The sequence below is a fragment of the Protopterus annectens genome, chromosome 6.part0 (genome assembly GCF_019279795.1).
Source record: "Protopterus annectens isolate FY-2018-M chromosome 6.part0, PAN1.0, whole genome shotgun sequence".
Taxonomy (NCBI): domain Eukaryota; kingdom Metazoa; phylum Chordata; order Ceratodontiformes; family Protopteridae; genus Protopterus; species Protopterus annectens.
Genome location: NC_056737.1, coordinates 239,442,753 through 239,461,052, shown reverse-complemented (window position 1 = coordinate 239,461,052; position 18,300 = coordinate 239,442,753). Strand labels below are relative to the sequence as shown.

Here is an 18,300-nt window from a genome sequence, read left to right as displayed (position 1 = left end):
CACAAGGTGGCTTACCCTTCATCTACAATGAAAAAAATGCCTTTCCACCATTGGTATTTCACATTCTATGACGTGATCACAAGGTGGCTTACCCTTCAACTACAATGAAAAAATACTTTTCAACCATTGGTATTTCACATTCTATGACGTGGTCACAAGGTGGCTTACCCTTCAACTACAATGAAAAAATACTTTTCAACCATTGGTATTTCACATTCTATGACATGGTCACAAGGTGGCTTACCCTTTCATCTACAATGAAAAAATGCTTTTCCACCATTGGTATTTCACATTCTATGACGTGGTCACAAGGTGGCTTACCCTTCAACTACAATGAAAAAATACTTTTCAACCATTGGTATTTCACATTCTATGACGTGGCCACAAGGTGGCTTACCCTTCAACTACAATGAAAAAATACTTTTCAACCATTGGTATTTCACATTCTATGACGTGGTCACAAGGTGACTTACCCTTTCATCTACAATATTATCATTATCGTCATCATCATCACAAGCATCTCCAATGCCATCCTTGTCATAGTCTTCCTGGCCAGAGTTGGGAAGATTTGGACAATTGTCCTAGAAGAAAAAGATTATCTTTTGATAATTGTTTAACTTTTTAGAAATGCAATGTAAATAATGTATGCATATGCACTTGTATCTAGTCAAATTACTTCTTTGTAAACAAAAAACGTGTGTGTGTGTGTGTGTGTGTGTGTGTGTGTGTGTGTGTGTGTGTTATACATACAAAGAGAGAAAGAAAATATCAGATTTTTTTTTTGTTGAGTGTTTTTTTTCAGTTGACCTGTGAATTAGCTGACTCTTTTATATGCTTTCCGGGTCACTGAAGATTAACTTTGTGCCAAAATGCTCTGCTCTAACCATACATGTATAGTGAAATAATCAGCACGAGCAGAGACAGCATCTGAATGTGTGTAGTTGAATGTAACAATTTCATGCAAATGTTACCAACACAAAACTAGTACAAATGTGTTTCGTGGAAGGAGTTTCCCTTCACACTCCTTTATACTCTCTCTCTAAGGTCACATCATCTCAGAAAAGGACGATTATTAAGCAATAAAAAAAATACATTCTCCTCTTTCTGAGAGAGTATGATGTTAGACTAAAGTAAAAAAGCAAAAGTCAAGCCCACAAACACACTGCTACAAACTACTTCTTGAATTTTCTAAATGTTACCATTTCATAGCACTTATGACTCATGCATGTGTATACACACCCATCCACCCATATGCACCTTTCTTTCTTTTATTTACATTGTCTACAAGCACACACACACAAGTAAGTGTGAGCTTTATTACATGAAGCATTTCTCTTACCTTTTTGCAGTGGTATGTGGCATTTGCTACACAGGTAAGGTTATCATTTGGCCAGCCATCCAGATCTGTATCCTCTCCACAGATGAGACCATTACCAGCATAGCCAGGTCTACATTCACAGCGGAACATGGGGTCACTGTAGTGCCCAAGATAGATGCACCTGGCATTCTTATTACAGTTATGAGTCTGTTCAGTGCAAGGATTACGGGGTTTGCAGACCTGCAATATGGAAATCGCAAAGATAATACAAAAACAGATTAGCTACCTGTTTTAAGGAAATGATTTCCAGAAGATAGTCTTAAACTAATAGCTAGCTTAATGCATCATGTTTTTTAACAACTGCTTCCCTGAAAGGAATGACTGTAAAGCTGAAGTCACCCACTATTTCATCAGGTGCACTACCAGATGACTTTACTGTTGTCAGAATATGTTTATTGAGAATTTTATGAGAGTGAATGCTATGTATGCTGAATTCGATGGATAGGTATGCTGCTTAGCAAAGAACAGAGCAAAAAAAACAACAAGATAATTCAACAACAAATGAAAGCCTTACTTGTTTGTTAGCCATTGCATCTTCAATTCCTTTTCCAAAGGGTTGTGACCCACTGTAACGTGGTGGGCAAGGTAAACAATTGTACCCAGGTTCTGTATTTTCACATCTGTGTACACCATTGAGAACAAAGCAGGTATCTGGCACTTCTGTGCACTAGAAAATTGAACAAAGAGAAAAGAAGAGATATAAGAATGCTGTGACTTAAAATAAATATTTGGACAAGGTGACTGAAGCAAAAGCAAATCCAAGAAAGTTTAATCCACCTGCTACTTACCTCATCAATATCTACACAATGAATGCCATCTCCACGGTAACCAGTAGGGCAGGGGCCACATTTCCAAGACCCATCAGGAAAGCTTGTGCATGTGGATCCAGCGAAACAAGGATTGGACAGACAGCCATCTACAAAGCAGAAGAAAACAATATCAGAATATTTTCCATTATGGTTTAACTCCTTTTCTTCTAAATTCTCTTGCATTACTGCCTAAGTTCTCAAATAACTAAAAATTAATCTTGCATGATGTCACTAACTGTCCTATGGAATCTTCTGACAAGTTACTCTTTTATTTTAATATTAAATACTAATGTCTTGATCAATACACCAAGTCTGCATTAAATGCCTACTGAAAGACATACATACCAACTGGACAGTCTTGTTTGTTACAGATCTGTGTTTCCACGGCTGGACCCACACAAGGCTTGCCTCCATACTTGGGTGCTGGGTTGTTACAGAGGCGTTTATGCTTCTGAATTCCACCGCCACATGTAAGAGAGCAGACATCCCATTCTGACCATGGTCCCCAGTTTCCATTGACTGTAATACAAATAAATTAAAATGGGTATGATAAATTGAAATAAACTAAAAAAGTTACATGTGATTAGCATATGGTGAATAATTTCAGACTAAGCTATTTAGTTCTTCTCTTCTTAAATTTCTAACTAATGCTACTATCTTTTCAAAAAAAAAAAAACCAGAACCAGTGAGAAACCAGAGTGAACACAACTACAAGAAAATAAACTTCTGACTAAATGAAATTTGGTAATGAAGCTTTAAGATTTGGCCTGTGCCTCACTTTTTCTGGATATATTACAGTACATAGTCACAACTGTTTATGTACTGATAAACAGGAAGTGAATATTAACATTGTACCATCTGTTATTGTAATATTCCAGAAACTCTGTCATCATACAATCAAGATTACTTACTAGGTACAAAATAATTTACCTTTAGTCTGCAAATCATTGCAAATGATTTTCAAAAAAAACAAATTAAACTAGGACTATGAAACTGTCAATGGTGCCCAGTGACAACCAAAGGAATTATGTGTACCCATAGAAAAAGGTAAATATACTGCATTAGCTGAGAAGAACAGACATTAATACCTTTACTTATTCTGCCACTATAATGTTGACATGTTTCCTCTTAAATAACAGATCACATAAGCATATATTTGCAATTGAATAACTACAAACAGTCTAGGTAAATGTGATACTTTTGAACCAAGCATCAGTATTCTAATCTGTTTCTTTAACTGCAAAGGGCACTGCAGGCTTTTTTATGCAATACTTACTTGGACAAGGGTCTTTTTGGCACTTCTTTGTTTCCCTGCCACTTCCAGCACAGGGTTTACCATCCAGCTGAGGAACAGGTGAGTTGCACAAGCGAATTCTAGTGATTTCTCCCACTCCACAAGTAACAGAGCATGAAGACCATGGAGACCAGTAACTCCAACCACCGTCTTGTCTAACTGTAATATAAATGAATAAGAATGTGACACCCCAGCTTTGGAAAACACAGCAGGTCTACAGTTCCCTCTCATAAAAAGTATCTTCATCTTAGCACTGTCATACCTCCATCTGTACAGATATCACATTGGAACCTGTAACAACTCTATGCCCCTCTTCCCCCCCACAGATACTTACCCTTAGTAATGCCCATCATACCTATCCTGGTTCTAAACACATACTCTCCGAAAATCTGTTAGGCTACACACCACCCTTGTCCCCAGATATATTGCCAGCACCACTTTTGATATCTTTGTCCACACACACACACACACACACACACACACACACACACACACACACACACACACACACACACACACACACACACACATTTTAGGTATAAAGGAAAGTTGTTTCATGCCCCAAACATATTTTTAGCAGAATCTATGACAATCTAGGTCCAAGCACGCATCAACAGAAAGGACTGATGACATTTCTCTCTCCACAATGTCAAACCATATAGCAACACTACTCACAAATGGCAACACTACTCACAAATGCACAAAGCATGAAATACCCCCCAAAGACAAATATCTGCAGTCAACCCCCTCTCCTTGCCATAGTTCTTCCCTACCAAGTCAAGGTGATTGAAAAACACTAGTGTTCTTTTTACAGTAAACTGAAAACTAAGGGAAGAAGACTCACATCTCTTGTCACACTCGCTGACATGACAGGTACGTGTCTGAACCGAAGGACCTACACATAAGTTATTTATCTTATCACAGGAGCGTCCTCTTTGCTGGGTTCCAATTCCACAAGTAACAGAGCATGAAGTCCAGTCAGACCACGTGGACCAACCATCATCATCTGGAGAGTCACTAGCTGTTAAAACAGTAGCAAAAAGCATGTCAGGATGTTTAGCATAGCATACATATCAAAACAAGTGATGGTGCTTTCTTCTCAGGTCATCTTCCCTGCAACTACAAGATACCAAACAACAGGCATGCAGATACCCTTTATGGATAGCTATCCCAAGTTCTGCCACCAGCAGTTTAATTTAGCAACCCTTCTATGAAATCATGCTTCCATATACCTCTTCCAGAAACACAGTCCATCAATAGGAAGTTGTTTCTTGATAAAGGATTTTTCTACTCTCCTTAACGATTATGTAATATGCATGGCATAATTACATATGTTTCTATGTACACACACATATACATAAATGCGTGTATGTGCATTACATATACATACTGAGTAACTGTAAAAACATAAAAAAATGTAAAAAAATCCATAGCAGTCCTTTGGTTTTGAGAGTAGATAAGTATGAACTGTCTTGTCGTGAATAGCAGCTCATTAACTCTAAGCTGAGAGTTTGCAAACCAGCATTCCTTGGGATCTTAATGACTAAACCATCTGCATCTGTCAGACAACAATGAGCTTTTAGCCTGCTATTAGCAAACTTTGCAAGATGGGACAGTCTGAGACTCGAGGACTCATTTTTCTATATATTTTTTTTTTTGTAACTGCAATAGGATTTAAACAAAACAAATTCCTACCTGTACTTAAACAAGTCTATACAACAATGACTACTACTTTACATGAAAAGCCACAATGCCATGCAGTAAGGATGAACTCATGTTTTTCACTTTGTAAAATCTGTATGTAGCTTTGGCATGTTTTTAAAATGTTTACTTCCTGTCATATTTGTGATAACTTTACAGCTGTTCTTTCTTTCTTTGCTTTATATTTGTAGATAACTGAAATGCAGAAGCTTTCATACATTTCCAGTATGTCAATCAAAATGTTTTTTTTAGAATTCCAAATGACTATTTAAGAAGACAGACTAAGAAGTTGTCACACAAGGCAAGCCTTACATCTCTGCAGCAGACAATTAGCAGTCTCCACTGTCTTCTTGTTTATTAGTATCTCAGTGAAAACTATTTCAAAGCTTTACTTTATTGTTTTGAACAAAAGCTTCTTTAAATACTTACGCCAGCAGCGGGGGCAACATTCACCATCAGGAACTGTAGCATTTGTACACGGCATCAGAGGGCAGGATACCTTGCGACAGTGAACTGCTGAATTCTACAAAAACATAAGTAACTTATGTGAGAGAAATTATATTGCAAAATATAAAGCAGTTTACTATCCACATTATTAACTTATAAAAGATGTGTACTGTCAATCAGAATAAATCATACCAGCGTGGAACAAAGGAGGCATTTTGGCACACCGGTCTGCATTCGACACCCCCCCCCCCCCCATACTCACACTGTTCTGAAAGATTAACAACTACAGCTACTGTGAATCATTTGAAAAACACACACTCATAACAAGAAACTAAAAACCTCACTTATTAGCTCTCCCACAGAGCACAGGCAGCAGGCTCATGACATTCCAAACTCAGCTACAGACAACTACTGGACCACAAAACTGCCAAGACTCTTATTTACTTTTTTTCTTTTGTTTTACAGTTCACTTGGAGAAATGCCTCATGGAGGCCCCAGTCTTCAGGCCACAAAGAGTGCAAATCAGGCAACTACAATTCTGTAGAGGATAAAAAGTATTATGAGCATGAGCTCAGACTGGTATGTTTAAAAAAGTACAGATGGGGAAGAGTACTTATTTATTCTTTTTTGCTTTTCTTCACTACTGTACTTTTTTCTTAAAAGGCCCCTGCAGTTTCAGACTTTTGAAACTAATAGGGTGTCTGGTTTTCTAGCAAAGTGCCTTGAAATGCATTTGGTTATCAGTGAATGCAAAATTGTTAGCTACTTGGGAGAAGATGCAGATTTAAAGGTCCCTTTGACTTGTTATGGAGAGAGAGAGGATGCTTACCAGTCTGCAGTTTATGGAGGATTAGTCCATTATCTGTCAGGGGTAATAGGCAGTTACTGTTCTTTCATTGGGACAATGTGTGTCAAGTGGCCAATTAGTAGTGCATCCTCTAGACATCCAGCCTGTCAGCCAGCTGTGGGAGAAAAGGCAGGGCAGCTGTCAATGTCCACTCCATAGAGAACGAGTCCACCATCTTGTCCAAGTTACAGCTGTCATCACAGCTATGTCTTTGAGGGAACTTACCAATCCACTACACAGAAGGGAAGGTATTAAAGATGTGGAGACAGAGAGCTCTCCAGGCATCCGAAACAGGGTTGCTGTGTAATCTGTGAAGACTTGTAAGAGAACTGATGGTGGGGACAAATCTCTGCACTTGCATTATAAAGGTAGCAGTCTTGTGTATAAATGCAGTCCTGGTTAGATTCTGAGCAGCGTGCCTAGATCCCTTGTGCTTACTCTGTCAGGTGACAGCAATGGTGACAACACTACTAACAGAATTGCCAGGATGACTGAAACAAGCATGCTAGTGTTTTCACCCAGAACCTGAGCCATCTATTTGTTGATATGGTATAGCAAGAACCTAGGAGAGCCCACTGGGTATGCTCTATGCATTAATAAATGCATAACCAAAGTAAGTCATGCAAGAATGGATGTGATTATCACGGACTGTGGGTGTGTATGTGCCTGTGTGCATGGAAGAGTTGACCTCAGAAATATAATACTAAAATCCTTACCTGGCATGTGCATTCTGTGCAGTTATCCACGGTCCAAGAATCTTTGTTATCATATCGAATTCCATTGTGAATACATACACCATGTTTCCCAATCACTTTTGCTATAAGCTCATTCTCCTTGGTCTTAAATGCAAAGAAAATAAACATATGATTAAGAATCTTGTTGCATTACTCAGTGGTATACAGAGCTTGAAAAGAACAGCAGGAAGAGTCTAACAACTGCAAATGTCCTACGCTTTAGAAAGGCTTGTAAATTTCTAGCACTTGTTAAATTCTTCTTATTGCTATGTTCACAGTTGTACTCTGACTCCATGCTAAACTGAAAAGACACAAGTCTAAGATCTTCTTTAATGGAAATCTAATGCCCGCAAAAGTGGCTGCTGACAGCTTTCTTCTGGAACATTATTAGAAAATAACCAAAAGGAAAACATAAAAATGCAGTCACTGTGGAATAGATGTTAAAGAACAACTGAAACAAAAATTACATTACATGTCAAATACTGCAATTCTAGTACTCATAAAAAGAAAAAAAATGATTACTGTCACTTCACACTAAATAAAAAAGGTAAATGCCAACACGTATGTATATGCATTAATTTTCCAGTTTCGAATTCCTATACCGCCACAATGAAAAGATTGAAGTAATGTAGGAAGGTATTTCTTTTATACATTTCTGGCAAAGTTATTAAGAGTCAAACAGGTGATTCAGTAGGGCACTATTCAGTAAGGCAATCCTTTAAGTTTAGTCTTAATAATTTCTTGGTAAACATTATAAACAAGTTCTTACCAGTTCATGAACCTTTTCTGTCATCTGTGTAACCATAGCCCGAAGCCCACGTAGTTCTGCAAACATGTTGTGAAGTTCATCACATGAGAATCCACAGATGGCTTGGATATCTTTTGTCTTGTGTCCAATGAAATCAGTTCGAATTGCTGGGCTAGAGCCATTTATTGAGGTATCTAAATTAATAACTTCCCTGGTTCCTAAGAAGGCAAAGTATATTTCTGTAAGCAACGTTTAAGGAGTTCCACCATAAAGAAAGATGCGTGGATTGCAAAATATAACCATGCTTTCACATTACAGGGCGGTATACCCTATGCATGCTACTGAAAACAAGAAATTATGCTGTGACCAGAAACAACTGAGTTAGTTTGTGAGAGAAAAACATGGAAATACCACTACTGATAAACATTACAAGCCTAATGGGCACCTTAAAACTTAACTTTAGAAGAGATTACTAAACCTTTGGCAGCAGTAGTGATACGCATTTTCCAACTATAGTAACATGTGCGTCTGGAAACCCTAGCAAAGACATTTAAGAAACTGCTGGATAGATGCCATGGAGCAACTATTAATGACAGTGAATGTGTTGCAAATAGATCAGAAACTCCTCAAGTTTAGAATAATATCGCTTAATGCCAGTATGATGAAATCAAAGTTTCCTGTTTCACAGGTTGCCAGTTAAACCAACTGTTTAACTCAGCCTACCACGCACACAAAAATATGTCCCTAGAGCTCTGAAGTTGTTTTACTAAGTTTACAGTCTTAGTAAGTTTTTTTTGTTTTCACAGGTGTGAAGAAAATTTTAAGCTGTTCAGTTTCAGGTTAGGCACTCTGTTATGGCCAACCATCCAAAAATAAGGTAGGGACCCCTGAGTATGAGAGACAAGGAAGTTCAGGCTACACACACAGGTTTGTTGCCATCAACTTCTAATTCAACACAGTGGTAGTACTACCTGCGAAAAAGGCAGTTGTGCCTTCTAGGCCTTACCTGAGTAATAAAATTCAATAAATTATCAATGGAATCCCTAACTCCAACCCTTGTTGGGCTAATAAACTGCTCAAGCATTGTGGACTCTGTGTGCAAAAATATACTGCTTAAGTAATTGAATTCATTAAGACTGTCAGACCTAAAGTGAAAGACAGGATCAGAAATAAAAACTCTACAAGGTGCACATTTCCAAAAGTACTGCCCCCCCCCCCCAAAAAAAAAAAAAAAAAATAGGGAAGCTAGTTTTATACCTTGACACTGTCTATCCTTGATTTCATTCTGACAGCCATGCTTTCTTAAACTATGGCCATAAGCTTTAGCATAGCATCCCAACCAATATAAGAATCCTGTCAGAGCTCCCTGCTTTCCTTACTGCCTATAAAAAACACTGTGGCACCCTCCTCATCGTCCTAAATGTCTTTTTATGTAATACGCCAAAACATCACGTGTGTACATGTGAAAACAGATATTACTAAATCTATCAGGAGCAAAGCACTGCTTTGAATTAGGAATCAACATAACTTTGTATTTATTACATTCTGGACATTGTACATACATAAAATTCTGCAATCTATTTCCTTTCTTGAAATTCTGGGATAGCCTGTTTTTTAACATGCTACTGCTGCATTTTCATTAACTTGAGGTGAGAATACATGTTCTATTTCCTCATGACCTCTTCTGAATTTATAAAATATTTACTGACTTTTATGTGACTGCTACTGCATGGTTTGTGAAATGTATCATGTCATCGTTTTTTTTTTTGCCTATGAAACATTTGCTGCCATGTGTTATGTCACTACTATCGATTAATTATGCACTGTATCATTTTGTCTGAGTCTAATGGTCTGAGTCCTCGAGAAAAAAAGTCCTCTGACATACTCACTTACCCAGTTCACAACTGATAAAAGTTCTACATCTTCTATGAAACTGTCAGTTCCACAGCACGATTTCTCTTAACTAAGTTCTGCATAACATTGATTAAAGCCTCAGTACAATGAAATAGGTCTTGTAGCTCTCCAATGTGTGGTTTCAGCATGCCACCTAAATTATTCACATAATTATTTTGTCAATTTGAGAACTGCATCATATGTGCATTATCTCAACACTGTTTGCAAAACACATGCAAATTCAATTAATTGTTGATATTAATGCCTCCTATGTTTGTACCTTTGCTTCACAACTGCATCACTGTAATTATCGTTTGTCAAACTATAAGGTACACTTCTCATGCCCTTAGGCTTTATGGCCAATAATTGTTTGTTTTAACGTTTATCACATTTGTTCTGTTTCTTTTTTGTGTAGATGAGCTGTGGCTGAAAATGGGCTCCGCCTTGTGGAATAGTCCACTTGCTTTCTCAATAAAAACAACTGAATGAATAAATAAGCAAGTGTCTGGAAAATTATGTCAAAAGCTTCAATTCAAAAACTCATAAAAAGAAAAAAAGAAATTTGACTGCTGTCACTTAACACTGCCTTGTACTATGGAACAGACACTGCTCATGTCTTATAAGTCAACAAACAATCCACACTCTCAGAAATACATTTTAAGAAGTATTTTTTATATAAGTGTACTTACTGCTAGCACAGCCCCGGTTTCTGAGGATATCTTCCAGACTTGTGCCAAAGACGAAGCGTACATTTTGAAGCGTGCCCTGTAATGAAAAAAGTAAGAGGTATTATTCTCAGACATAGTTAACATTAATATTGCGTCAGTCTCATAGTACTCTGTCAGACAGACAGAAAAGCCTCATAAAACCTCTTTCTCCATGACTTAACCCATTAAAGCTTTGTTAAATGTATATCTTTTATGCTTAACCCTGTTGATTTCAACAATGTGATTTTTACCCTGGATAAATGTTTATCTGACCATGTGGCTATGTCAGTCAGGTTAAAGCATTCACACTATACCTCATGATGAATTATACATAAACTCAAGGAATTGTCAATCTGCCAAAAGGTAAATTAAGCTGTAATAACCTAGGTCCTCTGCTGGCTACATGGTTATAGACAGCAGGTAAGAACAGGTTCTAGTCATCACCATCCCCTGCATCAGTGGAATCCCTCATCCGTCCTGGAGCCACTGTTTTTGTCATCCTTTTCTCATGTTTCAAAGCCAACTCCCCTCTGTCTAGCTCAGCATACAAGCATGGCAGCAAACCTGGAAGCACTGTCTTCAACTATGCTATCATTTCTCTTTAATCAGGATTTAACAATGAGGGTGAACGGAGCAGGAAAAAAGACCTTGCCTTCAGTGTCAAAAAACTGCAGAATGTTGTCATTTGGTAAAGCTCCCCTACTGGTTGTAAATACTACTGGTAAACAACAATTAAAAGCTATCATAACAGTAAAAGACCCTTGGAGTCTTTGTAGACAGTGATGTTTCATTTGATAGCAACATAGCTGCTACTGTAAGCAAATTATGTGAAGTTGCCTTTCTAATCCTACATATGGTCGGCAGCCATGTCCCTGTATATAGCTGTTATCATATTAAATATAGTACACTGCATACTGTTGGGCAGCAAATGTGTATGGACTATCATGAAATCTCTGGACTGATATATTACGCCAGGCCTTGGATTATGGCTTTGGCATGCACATTATTCAGATCAATTGTACCACCAACTTTTACATTACATAAAGATCTCTAACAAGAAAGCTGTCATTCCACCTTATTTGAAGCTGTGTATCTGAGGACACATCTAAAATTCTGATGGCAAAAAGACCATAGCTTTAGTTTATAAAGCATGCAGTATGATTCTAGAGGCACTGAACCAGTTTGCAATTGATCAAAACAAGACTGAAGATTGATGCATATATCATTATTCTAGGAGAAGAGAAAGGTATTGCTGAGTGATCAGGTTTTTAGAAAACTGTACTAATTCCAGATAATGACATATTACTGATGAAAGCTGTGAAGAGCTATGTTCCGATATCAAAGCCTTGCAGAAAATTCACAGGAACAAGCACCAATTCAGAGAAAGTAATACCACCCCATTGTATAGCTTATGATCTGTTGTTGGAGCTGGTGTAATGGTTAAGGTGTTCAACCCACAATCACAAGGTACATGGTTTGAGTCTCACATTTGGAAGTGAAATTCACTTAGCTTAAAGTGGCCCATAAGAGCAGCTAGCCTAGTACTTACCTATGAACAAGTACATAGCAGCGTGGGAATTATTATGTAATGGAGGGCTATACTTGTGTAAGGGGACAATAAAGGCAATGTTCCTAAGGCTGGGGAAGTAGTTCTCCCAAATGGTATAGTTTATTAAGACAGAGGAAGATGATAATATAGATTCAGCAGCAAATTTATCTGGAGATGGTAGCCATAATTTAAATAAACTACAGATACATGTAGGTGAGACAGAAGAGAAATGTAAAGAGAACTCTATACCATTGGCTGGGGACAAAACTAAATGTCTAGGGACATTACATCCAAAAGAAGCATTGAAGAATTAACACACACAGTTTGCTACAGCTAGGGCACAGGACTAAGGTCCATCTTGCTACTTCTTCCATGGTTGAGAACACTGTTCAAGTGGTACTGCTTCCATTATACTTCTGGTTTTCCATTTACCAAAGGAAAAGACTGACTCAATCCTCCTCCTTCACGAGTGGGGGCCATTGTATCATTGTCACTAAAGAACTAAATAACACATGCAGGTCTAGGGATGCAACTATCCCCTGCATATAGCTTGGACCAAATGACTCAAATGTAAGATTAATTGATGATATACGGAAACCCTCGTTAATATTTTTGGGAGGAACTATACAACAAAAAGAGAAAAATAATTGCTAAATGAATGCGAAATAACCCTGCTTGGAGGAAGCAGACAGTGGCTGCTAAGTGAGTCTTACATAACTCTGGCTTTGAGGATGTTCCCAGGTGAGGAAGCCAAGATCCGGTTCAGAGTACTGTACATTCCCAGGTGAGGAGGCTAGAATCCAGTTCAGAGTACTGGATATTCCCAGGTGAGGAAGCTAAGATCTGGTTCAGAGTACTGGATATTCCCAGGTGAGGAAGCCAAGATCCAGTTCGGAATACTGGATATTCCCAGGTGAGGAAGCTAGAATCCAGTTCTAACTGGAAACTTTATCTTCTGTGGTGGTAGATTTTCTTAGTTGACCTAGTCCATAAACATGGACTGTAAGTAGCCATCAATTACCAGCTCCTAGCCAATGTTAGAAATTGACAAAGACATCTAATTCACCAATTTAGCCACAGGTAACCAAAAGAAAACAACAACAACAACAACAAATGGTATCTGTGGCAGTAAAATCACTGATCAGGGAGTACACAGACACAGGCAATGAATGGGTAGTGGTGCTGCACAATTAACCTTTACTGATACTAATGGAATGAGTGTCAGGCAGAAGTGCAATGCACTAGTGATCCACGCTCTAAAGTGAAATCACAAAAGTGTAAGTGTCCTGATTTTCATTTTTACATCAGTACTATGGTACCACTGAGAATTTCTTTATCCAAGGTACAGCAGTTTCAGAGTTTATATATTTCTATAAGAAGCAGGTTGTAAATATCTAGTGGGGGTAAAGTCTCCTACAAACATTCTCTTAAAGTGCTTTACTCACTGTTAAGGTTTGAGCTTTCATTGAGTGATCCCAGTTAAATGACAACACTTCAAAGTGTTGACCACTACTGTATCATATTTTATTCACGGTGCTGAACACGGTACATTCATGTTGTGATGGGGAAATGAGATAAAAGACAGAGATCAAATCAGAATATCAAAATCGGTAACAGCAACAACTGCAGCCCTTTTGGGAGACTTATCATACCAGAACATGATACAGATGGGAAGGACAGTTTCAGAATCATTGATAACTGGGGACTTCTGGGTTGTAGCAAGTAGCATGCTTGGCTTGTGGTGACATATCAAACCTCGTTATTTTATTATTCTTATTCCAAGGTCACTATAACTCAGGGAAACAGCAGTTGCTAAAATAAGTCATGTCTTACTCTTTCTACAAGACACATGATCTCAGAGAACACCAATGGACTTAAAACAATAAGCTATGATACTATGTATGTTGTTATGATACACAGTGATCAAACACACACAAAAAAATTCAATTTCAAGAAACCACTCTACAGCAAATACAAGCCAAGTAACTAAATATTCATCACCTAAAGGGAAACAATTTCAGTGTGTGCTCACAAGTAAAACAGCTAATTCTAAAATACTGCTAAAATAATATTACAGAAATCTAGTCCAAATTTAACCAGGCTGTTTTAACTGAACATTTAGAATGGGACCGATTGCTACAGGTTTACATACCTGGAAGTCATCTTTAACTTCTCCTTTGGCCAATCTCAGTCTAGCATTCTTGGCAACATCCTGATTCAACACCCTGTAAATGGGAACTTCCAGGTCATTATTAATCACTCCTTCGCAGTCCACATATAATTGCGCTCGGTCCTCTTGCACCTGTAAAGCCATATTCTTCCAGTCTGAGCTGGCCAGGTGTGCATCTTCTAGGGATATGAGGTGCTGTTTACCTCCCAAAGAGAATGTCAGGTCGAGAGTGCGTGCCACTCCATTGGATACAACCGAGAAGACATGCCCCGATCCATCCAGTCGCTCCACAGAAATGATGGTACCCCGAGTCTTTTTCAACTGCCTCACATTAGCCAGTAGAATGAAGCCCCGCTCCAGCTGGATGGAGTCCAAAAGATCCTGAAATGAAGCTTCTGGCACAGGGGGGATTTTACTTGAGTCCATGATTCGAAAAGCTGGGCTGGAAGTGTCAGTCCCCTTCACCAACTTTACCCCTGGATTCTTGCGATTGAGATGAGTCATTTCAAATAAATCAAACACTTTGCTGTCATCTCCTACTGCTTCTGGAAAAAAGAAGGGGTTGGAAGAATAAAATAAACATCAAAGTCAGTCTTATATGGGTCCAGGAACTCCTAATTTCAACTTGTCTCTCTCACACACACACACACACACACACACACACACACACACACACACACACACACACACACACACACACACACACAGTTTTAAGAATCTCGAATCCTACAGTGAAAAAATGTTTAGAGTTTACCTGAATTTTCTTACCTTGTCCTATCTACATGAAATTCTCTTCCAAGCACTTGATGTTTTATTACTCTTGCTACCTTCACTAGCCAATTGAAATCTTATCTTCAGCATCAATCTGCATGGGAATGTGGGATATGAAACTTTCTACTCAGTAGTCATTTTCATCTTAAACCTATTTATTGTTACCCTACATTTTCCTCCATGATGTCATATTTGGAGCTCTTCTGCCATGAGAAGTACTATGTAAATCACTATATCAAGTGTCTGTCTTGTAGTGCTTATTTGTACGCTGCTTGTATGTTATTCAGCAGTACCTATCAACTGTCCCTGATTTTCAGGTACGTCTCATTTTGAATCAAATTTTAGCACTGTTCCTCTTAATCACTCATAAAACTGGCAACTTTTGGAGAAAAGGTGTTGAATTATACTTAATAAAAGATGACAACAATTAGTTATAGATGTCTTTTACTTCTGTAAAAGTACTTCAATTCAAACTCTCTTCTGTCAATGCTAGAAGGAAAAATATGTCCCTGATTATAGCTGGGTTTGTCCCTGATTCTGATGACATCCGTTAAGAGCTATAGTCCTTCATAAGTGCACTTTGTATTACTAAGCAGTATCTATAGTGCTCAGAGAGTGTACATGGTACTTGGTATAGTAAGTTGTTAACATTTTTCTTTAATTTTGTTTACCTAATGGGCTGTCATTAGTTCAGTTTGTCTAACTGTAATTGATAAACATGTCTACTGGTGTAGAAGATTATTATTAACTTCTGTTTTATTGCGTAAATATACCTATATATACATACCATACTTCTGAATCCCTTAGTGCAAGAAATCTGGACAAAGCCTGACAAAATGTGTGTGTTTGTGTGTGTGTGTGTGTGTGTGGGGGGGTCAAAAATAGGGACAGGTTTAAGTATTGATCTTATAGACTGAGAAAGTTGCTATAGTAACAAGGTTTGTGTTAATATACATTTTCGGAAGGATTTGAAGTCTGAAAAACAAATGCATGTCATTATTTGGTGACTTCAAGCCTCTGGTCATCTCGGTGATTTGTCAGCAAAGCACAAATTGCATGAGGAACAGACCAAAAATACGAGGCAAATATCTGGACAGTTGAGAGGTATGATACATATGCTTCATACCGCTCAACCTCTTACAGCAAGAAATCTGCATCAATCCATAAATAAAAATAGGGCAAAGGCCCAAAACTTGGGAATTATTTTTAAATATTGCTCTTACAAACTTAGAGATTTGATGGAATAAGATGTTTTGTGTTAACAAGGGTATGAAGTCTGAAACTCAAATTATCTCTCATTATTTTCTAACTTCAGCCTTTAATGATTTGCCACTACTTTGACAGAAAACCAAGATTTTTATGAAAAACAAACCGAAAATATAAGGCAAAATCTGCGAAAAGGTATGATACTTCGTAACCAGGGCATAAACCCCAAAATATGGCTGCGAATGGCTGTCATTCAAAACTGGCCATCTTGTCAGCGAAGACTGGTCTCAATGCCAATCAACATAGCCACGCCCCAAAGCTGCGGGATATGAGCTACCGAGCTCAACCTGCCTTCTTTGGTTATCAACGTTGCAAGCTGACCAAAATTACGATTAAAAAACTGCGTTTAGAATTATTTGAATCGTTCTTAAAGGCGTGTTACGAGTTCAGATATAAAGCACTTCTATTCATTTTACACGTCAATACCACAATAACGACGTTTAACGACTGTAAAAGTTTACTTATTTAATTTTTCCCAAGAAAATAGAATGGGAACCGAAGTTCGACACACGCTTTTTAGAAGTAGAATAAACCCTCAAAATACATAAGTAATGCTCACTACAGCAAATATATAAAAATACGCTTTCCTAGCGTGTACTTTCTCAGATAATCGTTATAGACTGTCTTTTTTCTTCAGAAATTTCTGTCAAGTACTAAAACACAGAACACTAGCTATCCGCGAACAGCAAAATGGATTCACGAATGCTATAGTTCAGATTAGTGTTACAAATGTAATCCCAAAGTGGAAAGGTTTAGAATGTAACTAGATTATAGTGGATGGCGCTCTTCACAAAGGAATAAGTAAATACCCCATTGTAGGCTGTAGAATGTTGGGGGTGGGGTGAGCAGAATTCTTTCATGAACCAAGGGGCAGACACGTCTCATTGTCAGAGGGCAACGAGGAAAAACTACCAAAGGCATCATGAGAACCCAAACAATTTGTGAACTGCCCTGCAACTTTCCTGTTTGAATAGCATTCTACATCTGAAAAGTTCGGTCACTACTTGTACTCAGAATTATTTTAAGCTTTGCTATTGCACACCACAACACGAGGTGCTGATTCAATTACCAAAGGGAGGGGGCACAACTTTGCAATGACATTGCACACAAACACGATGACAGTGAAACTGTATAAAATGAGTTCACCTGTTAAAATTAGTAAAGCATAAGGGAGACAATATATAAATTACAAGGTCGTTTTTTAACTGAACAAAGGCATCTAGGAAAGTCGGATTATGTCAGCACCCTCAACAATTTGTATAACGCACACAGCATGCACTATAACAACTAACCCTATAGATATTCTGAGCCACACAAATCAGCTAGTTTGCTGTAAAATCACTGTGATCTCTCTGAACATTCTCTCACGTACTCAAAAAAAGACAAAGGACTACAGATTATCCACAGCAGACAACATCCATGCGTGCAGAACTATCACTTCCAAAATTATAAAAGTTTTTACGTTCTGCAACAATGAACCCTCCAGAGTTGACCCCTCCTCACAAATGGATTACCTGCCATCCGGCTGGCTTTGCAAATGCTGCAAGTTAAAAGAAGAAGGACTCCAAGAAGTAACATCATCGTGCCGGTTGTCACCTTTGTCCCTAAAGCAAAGGAAACGCAGAATTAATTGGAGATCTCAGGGAAAAACAAATGCATGAAAAAAACCATCTTTGTTAGGGGCTCAAGTTCTTAGTATTAAACTGAAACAATTAATCTGACCATGCACATATCCAGAAAAAAACGAGGATCTGATTTTTTAGGAACCACCAGAGATGTTCTAAAATAACATACTTAAGCCAGCAGCATATTATGCCCTTACACTGGAGCCAGTGAAAACCACCTAGTAATAGTGCTGTTGCCAAAGCATACTCCATCACAGGCCGTGCTAACCATTCTGTTTATAAAGCCACTTAGGGGGGATCATCTTGCACCCACCTGTATCAAACGACCCGATCAGCTCCACCGACCACTGCAGTGGCTGCA

At 38.2% G+C, this 18,300-nt stretch overlaps 1 protein-coding gene across 2 annotated transcripts in view; it reads right to left on the bottom strand.

Annotated features, from left to right (window-relative positions):
* Positions 1 to 18,300, bottom strand: part of THBS1 (thrombospondin 1) — a 37,707-nt gene that overhangs the window by 19,177 nt on the left and 230 nt on the right. The window contains exons 1-14 of one of the 2 annotated variants that reach the window (XM_044073978.1): positions 18,253 to 18,300; positions 17,829 to 17,918; positions 14,260 to 14,822; positions 10,541 to 10,616; positions 7,980 to 8,176; positions 7,193 to 7,315; positions 5,612 to 5,705; positions 4,326 to 4,502; positions 3,464 to 3,640; positions 2,533 to 2,706; positions 2,167 to 2,294; positions 1,893 to 2,045; positions 1,340 to 1,558; positions 474 to 581 (exon numbers count right to left, since the gene is read on the bottom strand). The exon at positions 18,253 to 18,300 is cut by the window's right edge and continues 230 nt beyond it. In XM_044073978.1, coding sequence (XP_043929913.1) covers positions 474 to 581; positions 1,340 to 1,558; positions 1,893 to 2,045; positions 2,167 to 2,294; positions 2,533 to 2,706; positions 3,464 to 3,640; positions 4,326 to 4,502; positions 5,612 to 5,705; positions 7,193 to 7,315; positions 7,980 to 8,176; positions 10,541 to 10,616; positions 14,260 to 14,822; positions 17,829 to 17,895 — 2,256 coding nt within the window. In that variant the 5' untranslated portion in view covers positions 17,896 to 17,918; positions 18,253 to 18,300. The remainder of the gene's footprint in view (positions 1 to 473; positions 582 to 1,339; positions 1,559 to 1,892; positions 2,046 to 2,166; positions 2,295 to 2,532; positions 2,707 to 3,463; positions 3,641 to 4,325; positions 4,503 to 5,611; positions 5,706 to 7,192; positions 7,316 to 7,979; positions 8,177 to 10,540; positions 10,617 to 14,259; positions 14,823 to 17,828; positions 17,919 to 18,252) is intronic. The other variant, XM_044073979.1, reaches the window with a different exon arrangement.